The sequence below is a fragment of the Etheostoma spectabile genome, chromosome 11 (assembly GCF_008692095.1).
Source record: "Etheostoma spectabile isolate EspeVRDwgs_2016 chromosome 11, UIUC_Espe_1.0, whole genome shotgun sequence".
NCBI lineage: Eukaryota > Metazoa > Chordata > Actinopteri > Perciformes > Percidae > Etheostoma > Etheostoma spectabile.
Genome location: NC_045743.1, coordinates 24,221,381 through 24,241,445, shown reverse-complemented (window position 1 = coordinate 24,241,445; position 20,065 = coordinate 24,221,381). Strand labels below are relative to the sequence as shown.

Below are 20,065 nucleotides of genomic sequence, written 5' to 3'. Positions count from 1 at the left end.
GCATGGAGTAAGGGTGAGCACCGGTCATCTCATAAATACAACACCACTTTTTTTCTTTTTCTGGAGTGAGCAGTAAGCGAACTGAGTAGAGCGGGACCAAATCTGAGTTGAAGGTGAAGCGCTATTTAGTGGAGCAGAGGGAACAAACAGTTCTGCAGGCTCTTACCTCTCCACTTTGCTCACATACTTTATGGAAATAAAAGCATGTTACATCAATTTTTTAACCTACGTAAGTTAAAATAAGTCAAAATTCCCTTTTGGTTTTGTACAGGACATGACCAGCGGTGTCCTGGGTAAAAGTCCTGGCAGTTTGACCCATCCATCCATCCTGAACTCTTCCCTTCATGGGCTTTGATTAGAACTCAGGTCAGCTGATCGACTGCGTCGCAGAGTGCCCAAAACTAATCATAGGCTCAAAGGGTCTGGCTACTTTGGCTTCTGGACAGCTGGATGGATGACTATCTACAGCATTCTCCAATTAAAAATGTTCTTTATTTTTCACATTTTAAGCTCTTCACAAGATACACAAATGATAAAAAGGTTGAACAACAGATGGGAAATAACCCCAAATTCCCAGATCGTATTTTTACTCCACCTTAAAAGCTTCAGAGTAAAAGTCCATCTTATTACGTTAAAAAATTGCCTGATGCACATGTCTCTATGTGATATTGTAGCAAATACTGTAAATTAGTCCATTACAAGTCCTTTAATACTGTTCCTACAGTCTGACTTCACAAAATTTGTTTTATACCAAAAACCATCAGAATACTTGCATTTCACTTTACACATGTTCTGAAGAAACGAGAGCTAAACAAGGACAAAGTACAAGTGGACAAAACAGACAATGTAAAAAACACTTCCTCCTGAGGCAGAACGGCAGAGACTAGTATGTCAAAAGGAAACTGACCCCAATATGAATCAGACCGATGAAAGAAAAAACTCATGTCTTCTGAAATACATTATAATAAAAAATAAGTAGAGACAGCAGAAAGGGCCTCACATCCACTTCAGATTGTACTTATATCAATAAATCAGTCCATCCTAGAACAAATGCTGTTCTCCCTTTCTGATCCACTACAGTAAACTTACACTGTAACCATCTACACATTGAACAAATGCTGACATGAGTTGACACAACTGACACTTAAGATGCATCTGAGATACAATAACACTGACCTGAACCTGGCTTCTTGGTTCTCAATAACAAAAAAGGAATTCCCTCATTTATAATGCAAACATTGAAATTAATTCTTAAGAGCAGCACAGATAGTATGAGAAAAACTAGAAGTATGCAAATGTAGCCAAAGCAAGGACAGAAAAACTATTTTCATATCAGGAAACACATGAAAAGGGATGCAGAACTACTAACACACTGTATACCAGATGTGTGTGTGTTGGTGAGAGAGTGAGAGACAGAAAGACAGTAATCAGACAGACCCTCTAACCCCATAAATCTTCAGTCCGGCCAAACTTGTAGATCAGAGTGCTGCAGAGAGAGAGAGAGGGGAGTGGGGGGGGGTAAACAGTTTGTTAGGACACATCTCTGCAACACAGACCAGACCATTTTTTTTCACAATCAAAAAGCTTCAGTGGAAGTGCTGCACATTTAGTGTGCTTGAACAAGAAACAGGTTACTGCAGTACCCTGTTATTTATATATATATATATATATATATATATATATATATATATATATATATATATATATATATATATATATATACATACAGTGGGGCTCGAAAGTTTGGGCACCCCAGGTAAAAATTTGTATTAATGTGCATAAAGAAGCAAAGAAAAGATGGAAAATTTCTCCAACAGGCATCAAATGACAGATTAGACATTTGTATAATATGTCACAAAACGTTAGATTTTATTTCCTACATTTACACTTTCAAAATAACATAAAACAAAAAATGGGGTCTGCAAAAGTTTGGGCCCCTGCAGAGATAATACCTTGTACTCCCCCCTTTGGCAAATATCAGGGCTTGGAAACGCTTCTTGTAGCCGGCCAACAGTCTTTCAGTTCTTGTTTGAGGTATCTTCGCCCAGATGGCATCAAGTTAGCCAATTTGGCCAAAAAGTTCTACTTTAATGTCATTTGATGACCGATGACCGTGGACCAATGACATTAAAGTAGAACTTTTTGGTTGGAATGAGCAAAGGTACGTTTGGAGAAGAAAGGGCACAGAATTTAATGAAAAGAGCCTCTGTCCACCTGTCAAGCATGAGGGGTGGATCAATCATGCTTTGGGGTTGTATTGCAGCCATTGGCACAGGGAACATTTCATGAGTAGAAGAAAAAAATTGATTCAATAAAATGTCAGCAAATTTTGGACACTAACTTAATGCCATCTGTGAAAAGCTGAAGTTAAAGAAAGGCCGGCTTCTACAAATGGATAATGATCCTAAACACACCTCAAAATCCACGGTGGATTACATAATGAGGCGTAAACTGAAGGTTTTGCCATGGCCTTCACAATCTCCTGACCTCAACATAATTGAAAATCTATGGATAGACCTTAAAAGAGCAGTGCGTAACAGACAGCTCAGAAATCTCAAAGAACTGGAAGACTTTTGGAAGGAAGAATGGGCAAAGATACCTCAAACAAGAATTAAAAGACTCTTGGCTGGCTACAAGAAGCGTTTCCAAGCTGTGATACTTGCCAAAGGGGGGGGGGGGGAGGGGGTACAAGGTATTAATTCTGCAGGGTGCCCAAACTTTTACAGACCCCATTTTTTTGTTTTATGTTATTTTGAAAGTGTAAATGATGGAAATAAAGTCTAACTTTTTGTGACATATAAACAACTCTGTCATTTGATGCCTTTTGGAGATTTTTCCATCTTTTTTTGGCTTCTTTATGCACATTAATACAAATTTTTACCTGGGGTGCCCAAATTTTTGAGCCCCACTGAACACACACTGAACAAAATTATAAATGTAACACTTTAGTTTTTGCACCCATTTTTTCACGAGATGAACTCACAGAGAAGACTTTTTCTATCGGTGGTCTATGGATTTGGGGGTAGTATATATATATATATATATATACAGCTCTGGAAAAAATTAAGAGACCACTCCTTTATTTCTCTTAAATCAGTATCTCTACATGTATGGCAGCCATTTCACACCAGTGGCTGTTAAATTCCAACACAGGCTCACCTCATTCTACTTAATGAGGTGCTGATTAAGTGATCACCTGAGCCAAATCTTATTCAACGAGGAAAAGTATAAAAGCCACTGCTGTGGTCATCACTATCCTCTTGCAATAGGGTCTGCTGGATGGCAAAAACAGGGCTACTAGTACCACACAGGTAACTTAAACAAAAAAAGGAACAATTGACTATGCCAAAAGAGTTAAAAAGAAAAGTTTTGAGAGAGGAAAGAAGGGTTCAATTCTGGCTTTACTAGTAGAAGGGTACAGTGAGCGTTAGGTTGCTTCCATCCTTAACATATCAAAGACGGCAGTTCATAAGAACAAGGTCAAGCAACAGACATTGGGGACAACAAAGCTACAAACTGGAAGAGGGCGAAAACGATTGTCAACTGACCGGGATGACCGCCAACTCATTCGCATTCCACTCAAAAAACGTACAATGACATCAAGTGATTTACAAAAGAATGGCAAACAGCAACTGGGCTGAAGTGCACAGCAAGGACTGTGCAAAACAGGCTCCTAGAAGCAGGGCTGAAGTCGTGCAAAACCAGAAAAAAATCCCCTCATCAATGAGAAGCAAAGACAAGCCAGGCTAAAGTTTGCAAAAGACCATAAGGATTGGACCCTAGAGGACTGGAATAAGGTCATCTTCTCTGATGAGTCAAATTTTCAGCTTTGCCCAACACCTGGTCCTCTAATGGTTAGACAGAGACCTGGAGAGGCCTACAAGCCACAGTGTCTGGCCCCCACTTTTAAATTTGGTGGAGGATCAGTGATGATCTGGGGGTGCTTCAGTAAGGCTGGAATTGGGCAGATTTGTTTTTGTGAAGGACAAATGAATCAAGCATTGTACAAGGTTATCCTGGAAGAAAACCTGATTCCCTCTGCTCTTACAATGTTCCCCAACTCTGAGGATTAGTTTTTCCAGCAGGACAACGCTCCATGCCACACAGCCAGGTCAATCAAGGTGTGGATGGAGGACCACCAGATCAAGACCCTGTCATGGCCAGCCCAATCTCCAGACCTGAACCAAATTGAAAACCTCTGGAATTTGATCAAGAGGAAGATGGATGGTCACAAGCCATCCAATAAAGCTGAGCTGCTTGAATTTTTCACCCAACAGCAATGTGAAAGACTGGTGGAGAGCATGCCAAGACGCATGAAAGCTGTAATTAAAAATCAAGGTCATTCCACCAAGTATTGATTTCTGAACTCTTCCTAAGTTAAAATATTAGTATTGTGTTGTTTAAGAATGAATGTGAACTTGTTTTCTTGGCAGTTTTTTAGGTCTGAAAACAATGCATCTTTTTTGTTATTTTGACGAGTTGTCATTTTCTTAAAATAAATAATCTGAATAACAACATTTTTATTTGGAATTTAGAAGAAATGTTGTCAAAACATTTGTAGAATAAAACAAACATGTTTATTGTAATCAAACACATGCCTTTAAATAGTAAAAACAGAAAAACTGATAATGCAGTGGTCTCTTAATTTTTACAAGTTGCTTAAAATGCAAACGAAAGTACAAAGTTTTTAGGAAATATCAGCTACCCCTACTTTTACAGACAGGCAATGTGTGAATATTTGAATACTGCTCACTAAGTTGGTTTTAGTCCAGTTTCAGGTTATATTCACCTAAAAAAGATGAAGGCGTTCTGAAAGAACACAGCCAGCCCGGGGGCCACTTCTTTCTCTAGGAATTTAACAAAACAAAAGCACACAGTCAATAACACAACAGTAACAGTTAGCAAAGGGATTTTGAAACAGATGCTTGCGTGTGTGTAAATGTTTGATTATAAATGTGTTAGCCACCAGTTGCGTCCAATGGATCCAACATCCATTATCATACATTTGGAGATGTTTTCTGGATAACTAAAGAATGTAAGTCCAATATACACTCTCATTCGAGCCATGTTTTTGGTCTCCAGCTGTAAACTATCCAGCTGACAGGGACTGCAGTCTTCCCAGCAGGTTCTTCACTATGATAGACCCACTTTCCTTTTATATGAACATTAAACCTTTGTGGTCCCCTAATACTGTATCTGAAGTCTCTTTTATATAGACCTTAGTGGTCCCCTAATACTGTATCTGAAGTCTCTTTTATATAGACCTTAGTGGTCCCCTAATACTGTATCTGAAGTCTCTTTTATATAGACCTTAGTGGTCCCTAATACTGTATCTGAAGTCTCTTTTATATAGACCTTAGTGGTCCCCTAATACTGTATCTGAAGTCTCTTTTATATAGACCTTAGTGGTCCCCTAATACTGTATCTGAAGTCTCTGTAGAGCTTAGTGGTCCCCTAATACTGTATCTGAAGTCTCTGTAGAGCTTAGTGGTCCCCTAATACTGTATCTGAAGTCTTTTTTATAGAGACCTTAGATGTCCCCTAGTACTGTATCTGAAGTCTCTTTTATATTGACCTTAGTGGTCCCCTAATACTGTATCTGAAGTATCTTTTATATAGACCTTAGTGGTCCCCTAATACTGTATCTGAAGTCTCTTTTATATAGACCTTAGTGGTCCCCTAATACTGTATCTGAAGTCTCTTTTATGTAGGCCTTAGTGGTCCCCTAATACTGTATCTGAAGTCTCTTTTAAACAGACCTTAGTGGTCCCCTAATACTGTATCTGAAGTCTCTTTTATATACCCCTTTGTGGTCCCCTAATACCGTATCTGAAGTCTCTTTTATATAGACCTTTGTGGTCCCCTAATACTGTATCTGAAGTCTCTTTTATATAGACCTTTGTGGTCCCCTAATACTGTATCTGAAGTCTCTTTCCCAAAATACAGCCTTGGTGCAGAATTACAGCCACTAGAGCCACAATGACCTTTCCTTAGTATGTGCCATTTCTCAGTCTGTAGCTTTTGAGGAGGAGCGGGGGGGGGGCACTGGCACTTTGTTTGTTTGAAAGACATGATGTCTCACTCTCATGAAGGGGCCAAATTCTCTGGACGGGTAAAGCAGAGAAAGGGGAGGTAACCTCGCTCCTTGTGACATCATAATGGGTAAGATTCCAGATCGGCCCATCTGAGCTTTCATTTTCTCAAAGGCAGAGCACGATACCCAGGTCTTGGTTTACACCAATGAAGAAAGAAATTATTTTCTGTAGTTGCTAGTACTGACGAACACACAGTTTGGCCTTTAAAAGATAGGATAGCTGATGATGGGAGAGTGGGAGAGAGAGGGGGGTGACATGCAGCAAAGAGCCCAGGGCGAAATTGGACCCGGGCCGCTGCAGAAAGGACTGAGCCTTAGTAAATGGGGCACACGCTCAACCAGGTGAGCAACCAGGGCGCCCCCAAGTATCGAACTTTTATTATTTTTACTTCTTGGTACTATAATAATAAAATCATTTGCTATTTCAGTCAAATATAAAAAGAAAATGTTAGAACTGACGATGAAAGTATCTTTTTAGCTAAAACATAAAACACATCCCAAATTGCAATATGTCTAAAATTGTAATAATATTGTATCGTGGCATGGCTGTCAGTGAGCACTTGTACCCCGTATGGAAGCATCTGCTTAGTTATAGCTCCACCTTTGTCCTTTAATTTGTTTCCTCTCCCTGTGTACTGCTGTCCACTGACCACTGATTTGATCTTGTGCACATGGCAATAACTTGTACTTGTTGGAATGAAAGTAATGGCTCAAATGACCTTTAGTCTTTCTGTAGGTTAATGAGCTGACAGTGCTGCTGTAGTGCCTCATAGGTGATTTACTTTACTTTCCACGAAGTGACCAGACAAGTTCTTTTAAAAAATATGAACTTCTCACTGCTGTGGGTTAAAAGACGATAACTGCCTCCAGTTTAAGCCAGGAAATGTCATTTTTCAAGCTAGCAACTGGTGTAAAGGTGAAAGCTGCTGCAGGCAGAGAGGACATATGATTCTGTCAGTGTAATAAGAGAAAGGTCAAACGACAAGATGGTATGCAGTGCCCAGGCCTAATTTCTCAGAGTCGAGATAGAAAAAGGATTCAGCTCAGCTTTACCTGCTGAAATCTTCTTTTAATGCTGGCAAATCAGGAACTATGCAGGGTAGGGGTGTAAAGACTCACCTATACAAATCAGAAATATGTAAGAAGGGCCCAGAGGCCCATAGTGCTGTTTCACATGTTCCCTACACAAGCCAGCGTCCAAACACATGTACTTTAAGGTTGTTTTGCGGAGATGGGAAGTAACGAAGAACAAATACTGTTACCGTACTCAATCTTTTCAGGTATTTTTACTTTACTATTTATTTCTGTGGCGACTGTTTACTTTTACTCCTCATATTTTAACACAAATATCGGTACTAATATCGGAGAATAGCGCGGAAACGCGCCTCACACTGCAAGCAGGCGCGCACGGCAGACGGAGAAAAAAGTGAGAGAAAAGTGAAAGAGACTAGCTGTCTGGAGGATAATCAGCTGAGATTGGGTGTGTGTGAGTCCTCAAGAACTGTAAGTTCTATAACTGATGTTGTCAGCTCATTTTTTTTAATGAGAAATTGAACAGGTGCTCTAATAATCCTTTAGGTGAGTGTACGTTGCACTCGACGCACCACTACAAGACGACTCAACCGATTCATTTGCGGTAAATCATTGCGGCTTGATGGCGGTAAAGTTAACACGTAGTAGTAAGGACGGCAACATGATTGAAAATGAAGATCCCAGAGATTCGGCAGATAAGTAGCATAATATTCCCAATAATCCTTGGCCTTATCTGAGAGAGATGTTTGAGATAGCAGGCATCAAGAATAACTCCTGGCCAATGTAACTCTAAATGTATGGGGAACTTCTTCATTAATGTCTGTTTAGTAATTCATATTTAATCCTTTATTTTCCTTATATGGTTCCATATTTGAACATACACACATACTTGTAGATTCCTTTAAATTTTAAGGGGAAGATTAAAGAAGAGAAACTGGATCTGTGAATTCTCACAGAATCACAACTGAATTCATATGTTGCTGCTCAGTCAGAATCTTATTAACCTGGAGTCCCAGTCTCTGTCCCAATAATCATATATGGGATGCTTTAGGCCTGTTGGCAGACATCCATTTAAAATGTAGCTAATGACATATAAAGAGCCTTTTTTCCACGTCTACTGAAGTTTCTCTGTGTGAGCTCTAGTAACGTGTGTGTGGTCGAGGTAGCTTTGCATAAAAAATGGTTGTCATTCGCAAGGCCACTTTAACTTTTATATTTTAAGTAAATTTCCCAGCCTGAGTGTGATAACAGCAAACATCATCTGTCCCTTTTGAGTCTGAACTTTTAACCTGCCTAAAGTGAGTGAACTGTGCATTCCAATGTATGTATTTGCATCGGGATCTGTGTGTTTGTGTGTGTGTGTATGTGTGTGTGTGTAATGCTTTAACTTTTAACCTGATGGATGCATTTATTCAATCTGTATTATGTGTTTGTGTGATGATATTAAGCGTGTTGTTGTTTTAGAGACCTCCTTCTCTGTTATAATCTATAAGACAATAGAGCATGTGACAAAGGAGGAAGTGTGTCTTTTTCTTTCCTTAGGAGTGGAATTGTGTGAGAGACAGTCCGTGTTTGATAACTTACATTTTATATTTTAGCCTTTTTGCAGTGGCAGTTTAGTCTAGCTTTTCCATGAAATCATTTTTATTCTGTTTTATTGAATACATGTAAGGAATAATTTCTGATTCGGATTCCAATAAATCCATATCTGCTTCTGATAAAACAAGTAGACTGTAGTCTACCGAACGAGCAGTTTCTTCTGTTTATAAATATCCTTAGTAAGGCCCCTTGCTATTTCTAACTATTACTCTACTGTGTTTGAATGTGCGAAGCATTAGACATGTAAGGACAGGAGCCAGAGGAAGAGGATATGTTTTGAGTGAGGGAAAAGGCTGTCTCTTAGACGAATAAGCAATTAAATCACTTAATACTACAGGCAGCATTCACCATTCACACACACACACACACACACACACATTGATTCACTGGAGGCCGAGGCTGTCATACAGGGGCCACCTGCTAATTAGATAAATATTCAACAACATTCACACACCATCTGGAGCAATAGACATGTAGACTGCAGTGGCCAGCAAAAAAACAACAACACAGACCCTCTTTCATCCAGAAAGCTAAAGTTATTTTGAAAGATAAAATAATTGGTTGGTACACAAGTATCAATGGAAGTACAAAAAAATAAGCAGGGCCAGAAGAAGTTGTGAAGAAGGAATAGTTAGAGAAAATGTGCTGAAGTGGAGGGACACTCACTTGGCACCACGTAGCCACCGAACAGGATCCAGATGGAAGCGATGAGCGAGCCAAACATCATCATGAAGCCGATAAACAGCCAGAGACGAGCTCCTGCAGGCACAGCAGCGCCAATCACCGTCATTAGCTCACCCGCTAGTCTTCACACCCTAGGCCTCTACTACGAAGCAAGATTTGGGGCTACCGAGGTAGCTTCAAGTTCAACCCAGGGTTATGTTTATTACAACGGCCAGTCACTTGTTACCGGGTTACATCGCTATGGTAACTTATGCTAAACACCTAACCTGCTAGGGAGTAGGATTGGGCATCTAGAACCAGTTCCGACTTGGACCCGTTGGGAAATTTTGTTTTCAAATCAGATCATTCAGATTTAACATGCACAAGTTTCGGTTTCCACCGTATGTTGCCATTGGTTGGTTTGAATTATGTTTTTATATTTATTTTCGCTCCCACAATTGCTTACCACTGCCAGGGTTGCAGAATGCACAAGTGTAATTATGTTCACATCTTGTTGTGCCTGACTGATGGGGAAGTGATATTAATAAGCCTGGTAACTTACACATATACATTTTCCTGTTGCCTGTATTACGTGTCTGTGTTCTTTCATGTTTCTATAGGATTATGGTTTGCTCTTCTTGTATTAAAATACTCTGGTAGACTTGTCCATGTTTGTGATCGGTCATATAGTGCAAACACCGCCACTTTTATATGAAGGCGCTCGTCGCTAGATTGGGAAAAACCTGGGTTGATTGAACAAGTTGATAACCACCGCTGTGTCACATCTTGTGCCGGACTGCGGTTGTTAGGTTTGGTGAAGCCGGGTGAAGGACATGTTGACCTTGCTTCGTAGTATGGGCCATGACAGCTGAACACACCCACTGTAGTATTTGAGAATACAAGGTATGAAAACAGAACCATTGCAATGTTTTGTGTCCATTAAATAATATATAACAACTGTTTAAACACCATGCTAGTTATCTATAGCAGTTTATGAGCAGGATGCTGTCTTAAAATGGTTGACAAAATAAAAATAGCGTTTCCACTGAGGCAGGCATTACAGACAGAGGCACTATATGACACCCTCCTTCACAATTGTGCTAAGCACACACACATATTCTTAATCCTGTTGTAATTCTGCCTCTGTATCTGAGCAAAAGTGCTTTTAATTATGTATTGGTAAGTGGGTGTATGTTCCAATTATGAAATCAATTATCATAATACTGTGCTATAATGTAGACTACTGCAGCCTCTATTAACCTGTAAATTAATATGACATAACCGTCCCATACATGCATTGTTTTCGCAATTGCATTTGTATTCATGAAACATTTCATTAATTTACGCCAACCTCAAGCCAAACCACTTTTTAAGCGTTTCCCGTCACAGACAAATTTCCAATGTAGGAACGAAATCACGGGTCTTGCTAAAGTCGAGGCAAAAAATATGCTGTGTGGGAGTATAGCTAGAGGGGTTAAAGTAGGACTTGGCAATATATCGATATTATGTCGACGTCGATATATGAGGGTAGATATCGTCTTCAATTTCCTGTTGTCTTTTTCTGGTATTAAATGCTGCATTACAGTAAAGTGATGTAATGTTCTGAACCAGAAAGCTTGTCTCAATCATGTGGACGCGCCAACGGCGTTGTTGTCATTAAAACTCCTCAATTCCTCATGGGGGAGACAGAAACTACGCACTATAGCTTTAAGTTTGTTGTGCTAAAAAATCAGTCAGCTGCAGCACATTTACTGCAATACATAAATAGATGAATAAACACCCACATTTAGAGAAACACACCTGTCCGGCCAAGGCAGCCCTCTCCATATGTGTCTCCTCTCACCTGGCCATTAGAAACTGCATTTATCCTAAAATAAAGACACAGACAAACAAGGCATTTAAACAAAAAAGCAATAAGTCCTAAATATTCACTGTTCTACACTACAGTCAGTTGACCTGAGTACTTTCTAATAGAGCCAGCCCGATATAACGAATAAGGCATTTTCTGAAATATCGGTATCAACTTTTTTTTTTAAATATTCTTTTGATTCTGATAAATGAATATTTAAAAATTAAAACGGACTGTCAATCATGTTATGAGCATTGGCATTACATAGTTTGTCCACCAGAGGACGCTCTACAACGTCCCTGTTAGTGTTGGCGTTGCATCGCCTGTCCACCAGAGGACGCTCTACAACGTTCTAAATTTAGCTGATAAGTGGTATACAGAACATTACTCAAGCACATCCAAATAGACAGTTTTTTATCCTGTAATGTCCAGCACTTACATGAAGAATGCTATGGTGGAGAACACACCACATGTGTGGAATGCATGGTTCATCTGCTCCTGCGATGGATACGTCACTGCTGCGTCAATCATGATCCACCAGCCTGTGAAGAACTGGGAAAAGAGAATACAGGGTTACCATTTAAGGCATCTGAATGCATGAGATGCAGTTCCATTACATGACTGTTCTTACAGTGGAGTGTTGGAAAAAGAGAATACAGAAAGATAGAGGGATACAAAAAGTCCTAAAAGCTCCTCATGATAACATCGTTGTGAGACGTGGGGGAAGAGACTGAGACAATTAGAGGTCACATATCATTCTCCTTTTGAGGGTCATACTTGTTATTTTGGGTTTTTGCTAGAACATTTGTACATGCTTTAATGTTCAAAAAAACTTATTCTTCTCAAATTGTGTGCCTGAAAATACCTGTATTCACCTTTTGTGTGAAACGCTCCTTTTTAGAGCCTGTTCCTTTAACACCCCCTTGAAAAAGTGCAGTCTGCTCCTATGGGTGAGCATTTGTTGGTCTTCCGCATCTGTGCTCTCTGCATCGTAATTAGAGCCGGGAATGACTGTAAGGACTCTGTAAAGCGTCAGATGTACTCGCACTCGACACCGTGCGTGGGCCTCCCTGGATGGCGCGCGCTAAGAGCATGCACAGAGACGTTTATTTTCAACATATTGTTTATTGCATTACTCTCTAAAAACACCAGGGGTAGAATTAATCAAAATTTAATCACGATTGTGGCTTCCCACAATTAAATTTGTGTGATCGAGCAATATTTTAAACACATCATTCCATTTATAGAAGGCTCCGTTTTTTTTTGGTTTTCTTTCATGCGTTACATGACCCCCCCATCTTCTTCAATCAGTCTGTTATTGTTGTTGAAAACAAATGAAGGAGTTTTCTCAGAGATAATTTTTTTTAAATATATCCTAGGCTATTTATTTCAGATAATTTTCGTTTACATGTGTTGCAGCTGTATATTTTAATCCCAATCTGTTTTGATAAAAGAGCTTGTGAAAAGTGGCTTTTACTTGAAACTGAACATTTAGCCCACATTAGTGGCTAAAGGAGTTTATAGGATTTGATACTAGGGAGTGTAGCAAGCTGGTTCAGCCAAGGCCAAAAGGAAAGAAGGCCAAATTACAGGTGTCGGCCATGTGAGGGACATGCGACAACAAGGGGAGGGACCAGCTAAGACTTTGATCCATGAAATGTCAGGTCTCAGTTCAGGGACGCACTTTTAAACAGTAGCACTTTCTATTTAGCTTAAATGTGTTAGTTATAAATAACCTACAGGCAATTTATAACTGCTTTACGTGACAATAAAATTTGTTTTGGTTCAAATCAACAAATCGATCTTGATCTCAATATTGATCGAAACAATCGTGATTATCATTTTGGCCATAATCGTGCAGCCCTAACCAAGGGGCGTATAAACAAAATCATCTGTGAATAAGCAAGAAGAAGTGGAGAAGAAGAGAGCTGAAGTAAAGAAAATCAGGCTGCCTGGCAACAGTAGCAAACACATCCATGATAAACACCGCAAAACATTACATTTATCTACTCTATAAACGTGCAGTATAAAAATGACTGCCTGTAACACTGTTAGGAACACCCTTTCCATGAAGCCGTTTTTTTACGTTTTTTAAAAATTCGGAGGTGCGTGATCACGTGTCGCAACAGCTTGCCGAGCCCTTACACTGGAGACGACAGCCGCAGAGACGTAATGCAGCTGTCGCCGTGGTCCTGCCACGCGCCCTGCAGTGCCCTGCAACACCGTGAACTACTACAACTACTATTTCTAGTCACAGTTCCAATAACTATACTATTGTTGTCACTGTGCATCCCCCCCCCAACCGTCCCCGTCAGACTCCGCCTACCAAGAACCTGGGTCTGTCCCAGGTTTCTTCCTAAAAGGGAGTTTTTCCTCGCCACTGTCGCACTAAATACTTGCTCTTGGGGGGAATTACAAGAAATGTTGGGGCTTTAAATTATAAAGTGTTGTCAAAACCTACTCTATCTGTAAATTATAGAGCGGTCTTGACCTACTCGGTAAAGTGTCTTGAGATAACTTTTGTTAAAAAGATTGCCCTTGTAGCTTTGTTTAATTAATGTTACCAATGTTGTATCGCTCACGGTGTTTCCGCAGGACCCGAAGTATTATTACTGTCGCACACCGGGCTGACGCTGCTTGCGACACATGCCATGAAGACACGAAGAAGAAAATTAAGAAAGCGCGTAAGGTGCTAAGAGAAGAGACAGGCTGGAGAAAACAAGTCTCTGGAGCAGTGTAATGGAGCATTGTATGTCATTAAAAAAAATTGGTTGGGGAAGCTTATATACTGATCAGTCTCTGGTTGAAACTTGTAGTTCTGAAAGTTAAGTTGCACAACTTAAGGTAATGTTTATGTATTTGTAATGTGTGCTTTAGTCTGAGGTTTTTACTGCATTTCAGAAAATATTTCTGTAAAAACAATGTAATATGGCACTTAAACACTTTATGTTTCGTTTTTTGAGAGATGATATTGCAAGCAATGTAGGCATAAAAATGTTACTTTTTCCAAAATTTAAACCAAACTAATGTATATTATTGCTCTTAAATGAAACAAAAGTATGATTTTAACAATGCTGCTCTCTGCGTACACTCACACTCCAATATTTCAGCCACTGACCAGAACTCCAGAGGCAATAGAAGCCACTGCGTTCCTCCTCTCCCCCCAGTCAATGCATTCACACTCTGGCCAGCGGAAGCTATCCAGAAAGCCTGCCATCTGCAGCCCTCTTCCTGTCCTTCTTCTGTTTCTCTGATCCTTCTCTGCACAGATGGACCAGTTCCCGTCCCGCCTCCGTATGGGTCAACACCTGCTGTTCCTAACAGCTCTGCTTCCGGCTCAAACCAGCGACTCTTGTCAGAGTTGCCTGTAGATGATGCATACATACATGTATTATTAACATCTTCTATACACAACCATTGGTCTGATGTGTAACTGTTTCTCAGACATGGAAACCCATCTAGGTATATGTGCTATGTTTCAGAAGGGTTTCTCAAGCACAAACGTGCCCTTACTATAAGGACAGTTCAGACAGCTTGTCCTTTAACGTTCTTAATTTTCCTTTCAGCATAAAGTCAATCTAATAAACTGCTCTAATTAAATTAAAATGACATTGGTTGATTTTCACAAATGTCTTACACTAGCTAAATCAATTAACTAATAATGAGCGGCACAACTACACATACATATATATATATATAATATATATATATATATATATATATATATATATATATATTAATTAGCCTACTGCCAAGCTTGAAAACAAACACACCCAAACCTGCTGATAAATAGCTCTAACGTTAGCACAGCAATCCTATTTCTTTGTCCACTGTTTGGTAAATATATATATATATATATGCTATGTATTATTGGCTTAATACCATTAACCCACACACCGTCCCTGGGTTGTGTGAAGGCTTTATTGATGTTAGGGAGCTAACATCCCGTTCCTCGTGCAGTGGGAGATGCACCTTTCTTGTTCCCAACGATAACGTGGGAAGCCAGCTAACGGTGAGCAAAGGTCCACCATGAACGGACTGCGTTTAAACGTAATAACCATGGCAACGTAGTAATAACCCATAATGAAATGTTTTGTATGTAGGGTTACGTGTAATTGCCCACCTTGTCACGAGCCCCGAGACTGCTTTCAGTTTCCATGAAAAGACAACTGTCTTCTTCTTTGCCGACTTCTTCTTTTTCTTCTTCTTCTCCTATTTAATGGCGGATTGCAAACAACTTTTACCGCCACCTACTGTACATAGACTATTAACGGTCTAGTATGTTGCATCATTTAATTTTACCCTTAGGCTATGTTAAAGGGATATTTCACCACTGGAAAGATTAATAAGTATTAAATTGGGTCTTTTATGTAGTAGAAATGTGAATTTTGGCTCATGTGGATGAAAGACAACAACTCCTAAAATACACTTGCAGTCTACTCCCAAGCCACGCCTACCAAAAACAGACATAATAGACAGTTAAGTCAACTCAAATGTGTTTTTTTGTCATTTCAACCATATACACGAAACAATGTTTCACCGTGGCGCAAGTGGTGTTACACATTTAAAATATATAAAAACCACATTATGTAAAAACAACATAGGAACCAGCTACATTTAGTGCACACACATTATGGGCTCCGTAAAGTTCAGCTAACGCATTGATAGCATTAGCGCTTTATAGCGCCAATTCACGGCTGTGTATAAACACACACACACAATACACAATTGTGTATAAACACAGCAATTGTGTATAAACACAGCCGTGAATTGGCGTGGAATGTAGAATGGTCGGCATTTAACAGTCACAAACTCCACCAGCGGTGAGTAGTTAGTTGGATACAAGCCCCCCCATTTCTGCACCTGTCCGTGTAAACACAGCCCACCTCTACAAGTTACAGAGCATCTCTATCTGCTCGGAAGGCTAGCAAGCCTGGTTGCTGGATAGTCTGGTACACTGTTGTTCAGTCATGTTTCCAAAAAAACAAAAACACAGCACTCTCTGGACTTGCGTTGGGAATTTTGTTGAAGTTTGTTGTCTAATGAGCGGACACTTGCAAGCAGGATTGATGGGACAGGTGGCCGGCTAGCTCTAGCTTTCCACCTAGCTCACACTGCTGTATGTAAAGTTTCCTGCATATTCACCGATCTGTACTAATGTATCCCGGTGGAACATATGTGCGGTAGTTTGAATGCACATAATTGTAAGTTTGCTGCTGAACCAAAAAAGACTGTTAACGACACGCAGCTTCAAGATGGCTGACTCTCAACTCGCACCGGCTAATGACATTCCCACATCCTATGGGCGGGTTAAAAACATGTGGAACTAGCTGGCTGTAGTTTAGAGCCCCTGGGCAAAAGTGCCTCTGATAACGCTAAATTACCATTTTTGCATCATCAGAGGCTTTTTCCAGACCCAGAATACAGAGAAATCTTGTCTTAGAGGGACAGGGAAGCACAGTCATCCGAAAATACTACCGGGTTTCTATTGATACAAGGCTTAATGCTGATTGGTGCAGTATCCCTTTAAATCCTACTCATCAACCCTGTGTCTTTTAAAAATTGAATTAGTGCCTTACTGGTGATTCTTATCTCCTCTCCCTCTCATTCTGATCCTAGTATCCCCATCAGATTCAACTCCAGCCCTGCCTCCTGAATCCGACTTTTAATATTTGGGTGGTGATGGCCCAGTAGATACTTCACATGCCTTTGGTGTGGGATATCTGGGTTCAATTCCCACTGCGATGCATCAACCAATGTGTCCCTGAGCAACACACTTTACCCCCAGTTGCTCCAGAGGCGTGCAACCTCTGACATACAGTATGGCAGATAGCAATTGTAAGTCACAGCAATTTAGCATCAGCTAAATGACATGCAATGTAATGTGTTTACAACCCATCTTTCAAACTCATTCAATGTGCAGTACAACATGACATGTTCCGCATTTTCCTTAACCCCACAGTTTTCACTATTCCTTTTCCACATTAAGTGTGATCCACTCTGAGTCTTGTCATTATAATGTTCTCCCCTCTTGGTTCTTTCCCTATATTTCTTTATACTGACAGACTTTAATATTTTAAAATATCATCTTTCTTCTCTGTCCTCCCACCTTTTCTGCCATACATCAATTCCTTTCTTTGCACAGCTTTTCCTTCACCTTTTTCAAGTGGAAATGCAAATGTTATTTAATTTACTAATGCCTCTTTCACTGGTTTGTCTGCATCCTCTGGTAATTACTAGGATTGTTGGGTCTTTGTATGAATAAACTTGATTTAAATTGAAATAAATCTGAACCTCTTTCCTTGGACTATAGATCTCAACCCTAATACACTCCATGTCCTCTGATCAAGGGAGCTCCCTGTGCCAACCCATCAAAGAAAGGTAACACACCCTCCACCCGTTTGGTTGTCAGGCCTACCTTCAGGAACTAAACCCTGGTATAACACAATCTAGTTGGGGTCGTAACCAAGTTTCTTGTACACTACATGTTATTCATATATACTGCCTAGCTAGCTGAAAGACTGAAGGAGATAACTTATCTGTGAATGACATAGTTTTTTTATCCTGTCACTGCCGTGGACTCCACACCCTGTCTATGGTTTGGTTCCTTGCTGGCAATTTTCATTATTTCTATCATAATTCACCCAACGCTTGGCTGAAAGTTTTCATTCTTCATTATCTTTTACTGCTGGCAGCGCATTTGCTGCTCATGTTCTGACCATAGTCCTGCAGCAACAATGCTGTAATGAAATCACAAAGGATATGTTACATGCGATTTCTGTCTGATGGGCTAGTCTATGTCCTGTAGTATGTAAACGCCTTCTCTTCTGTTTGGGTTCATGTTTAGTTGCCACTTTGTGGAATAAAATGGTTATTTTTATGACATGTGCAGAGCCAGTGCCGCTGGTTCTGCCCGGTGCAAATATATTTTAGCCTTTAACCTCACAGACTGAGCTTTGTTGGTTGAGCATGTTGTAGACAGTACTGCTATTGCCGTTGTTATGAAATATGTCTTGGAAGGTAAAACTGTAGCTGTTTTTTCATTTTGTACATTTTTCTAACTTTAAAAAAAAGGCCCGCTCACTTTTGTACTGGCCTGACCAAAATACTATTTCTACCTACGCCACTGGTGTATCCCATGTAGAATTGTGATTGGAGCAGGTATGAACTTATGGGAAAGTCTTTGCTCATTGGAGAAGATGGGAATCTCCTTTTTGGGTTGACACCGAGCTTCAGATTGCAACCAAGATGAGAACACAAGCAAGTCACACTTTACCTTGGTTTCTGTAGACATGCCTTTAAAACGACTGGAGCGTTCTGCAGGCAGCTTTTCAAGTAGACGATCCACATAAGAGCCACGGAGAAGTTCTGCATGTCCTTGATCTTCCATAGTGCGGAGCAGTGATTGAAGTGAGTGAAGTTATTACCCAGCTGCAGTTTTAATCCCTGCAGGAATTGACCCATTTCCGTTGCAGTTGACACACCTTTAAGTTAACATTAAACATGTTGCAATGTAAGCTAACAAATAAGCGTTGTTGTTACTGCATCGTGATCATAGAATGCTGCTGTCAATGCTTGAACTGAAGAACAGAAGTTGATCCATGTTTCCCCACTATTTGCCCATCCGGACTTCTTTAAGCGGATTGTGTGCTGTCCTCCAGAGTGAACAGAACTGCGTCCATGGCAACCCTCTGCTATGCATGGCAATGCTGTGTTATACTCATAGACTTAGCAATGGTATGTTATCAAGAAAATAACAGTGTAGAATGCTGTTCCACCAAGCCATGTAATAATAACCATTAACAAGTATTATCAAGAAAATAACAGAGTGTGGAATGCCCTAGAATTCCACCAAGCCATGTAATAAAAACAATGATCAAGTATTTTTTATCAGATGCACCTTTATAACAGCTCAGGGGCGATTCCAGGATTTTTAAAGTCGTAGTACTTTTGGATACAGACAACACAATTCAATTTTGCTAAATAAAACATATCACATTCATTATTCATTTAACTTTTTCAACAAATTGGATATTCAAATACAATATGCATACACATACATCAATGGGCTGTTAAGGCAAACATAAATTGGTGATGGGACAAGGGCTGGGACGGTTTGTTTGTCACCGGACTGTATAAAAATTAGGTTTTCCGTGACTCTTTTAAGGTTAAAAACTCGATGTGATATACATGTCTCAACAATACTTACCTAATGTGTTTTATTTCAATTTGTTTAACAACTGTGGACAGAACAGGTTCATTGTAATAGATGACTTGTTATGTAAGCATTAAAATCTTCAAATGACTTGAATCTTACTTTAGAAATAGAAAAAAAAATGCTTTTACTAATAAGCTATTTTCAAAAGCATTGAACATACACACCCAGATACTGCCCATTCCTCTGTGTAAAAGCCACAACCATAACAATATATCCTGGAGAGAAGATAGGGGAAGCATGCCAATTCTTTTTCCAGCCCTTCTGGTTGGTCAGATTTTGAATTTGTGATTTGAGTTTAACAGACAGGTTACTACACAATGGTTGTGATGCCATAACCAGTATTATATTTAATGGCTGCCTTGTTGAATAGTAAGGTAATGCTTTTATTCACTCAATGGACCCTGAGCTGTCGCAGAAAATGCAGACGCTGACTGATTCATGGACAAACATGCTCCACTTGATGAGCCCATTGTAACTAAGAATCAAAGGGAATAAACAAATATGATAATATGGCACATAGTATGTATAGATGGGTAAAACATCTAGTGCAGTAAATCAAGTAACAGCAATGGAAACATTAAAATGTGATGATCTGCTGAAGTTGTTTGTC

At 39.8% G+C, this 20,065-nt stretch overlaps 1 protein-coding gene across 2 annotated transcripts; it reads right to left on the bottom strand.

Annotated features, from left to right (window-relative positions):
* Positions 1 to 308: 308 nt before the first annotated feature.
* On the bottom strand, positions 309 to 15,605 carry LOC116698148 (transmembrane protein 50B). 2 transcript variants are annotated; one of them, XR_004334132.1, is made up of 8 exons: positions 15,361 to 15,605; positions 14,356 to 14,602; positions 11,677 to 11,789; positions 11,189 to 11,256; positions 9,392 to 9,484; positions 4,790 to 4,847; positions 1,283 to 1,486; positions 309 to 1,250 (listed from the first exon to the last, which is right to left on the bottom strand). XR_004334132.1 is itself a non-coding variant. In XM_032529934.1 (7 exons), exons 2-7 carry the CDS (start codon positions 14,452 to 14,454, stop codon positions 1,441 to 1,443), a joined length of 477 nt encoding a protein of 158 aa, XP_032385825.1. In that variant the 5' UTR covers positions 14,455 to 14,602; positions 15,361 to 15,605; the 3' UTR covers positions 1,258 to 1,440. The 2 variants fall into 2 exon arrangements, 1 of the variants encoding a protein (XP_032385825.1); XM_032529934.1 differs by lacking the exon at positions 309 to 1,250 and having other exon boundaries at positions 1,258 to 1,486.
* Between the last annotated feature and the right edge of the window lie 4,460 nt (positions 15,606 to 20,065).

Coding starts and splice junctions, on each gene's coding strand:
- LOC116698148 (XM_032529934.1), bottom strand. CDS start 14,454: ATGGCAGGCTTTCTGGATAGCTTCCGCTGGCCAGAGTGTGAATGCATT. Junction 11,790..14,355: donor CTATTGCCTCTGGAGTTCTG/GTCAGTGGCTGA, acceptor CTCTTTTCCCAG/TTCTTCACAGGCTGGTGGAT. Junction 9,485..11,188: donor GGGCTGCCTTGGCCGGACAG/GTGTGTTTCTCT, acceptor CTGTGCCTGCAG/GAGCTCGTCTCTGGCTGTTT.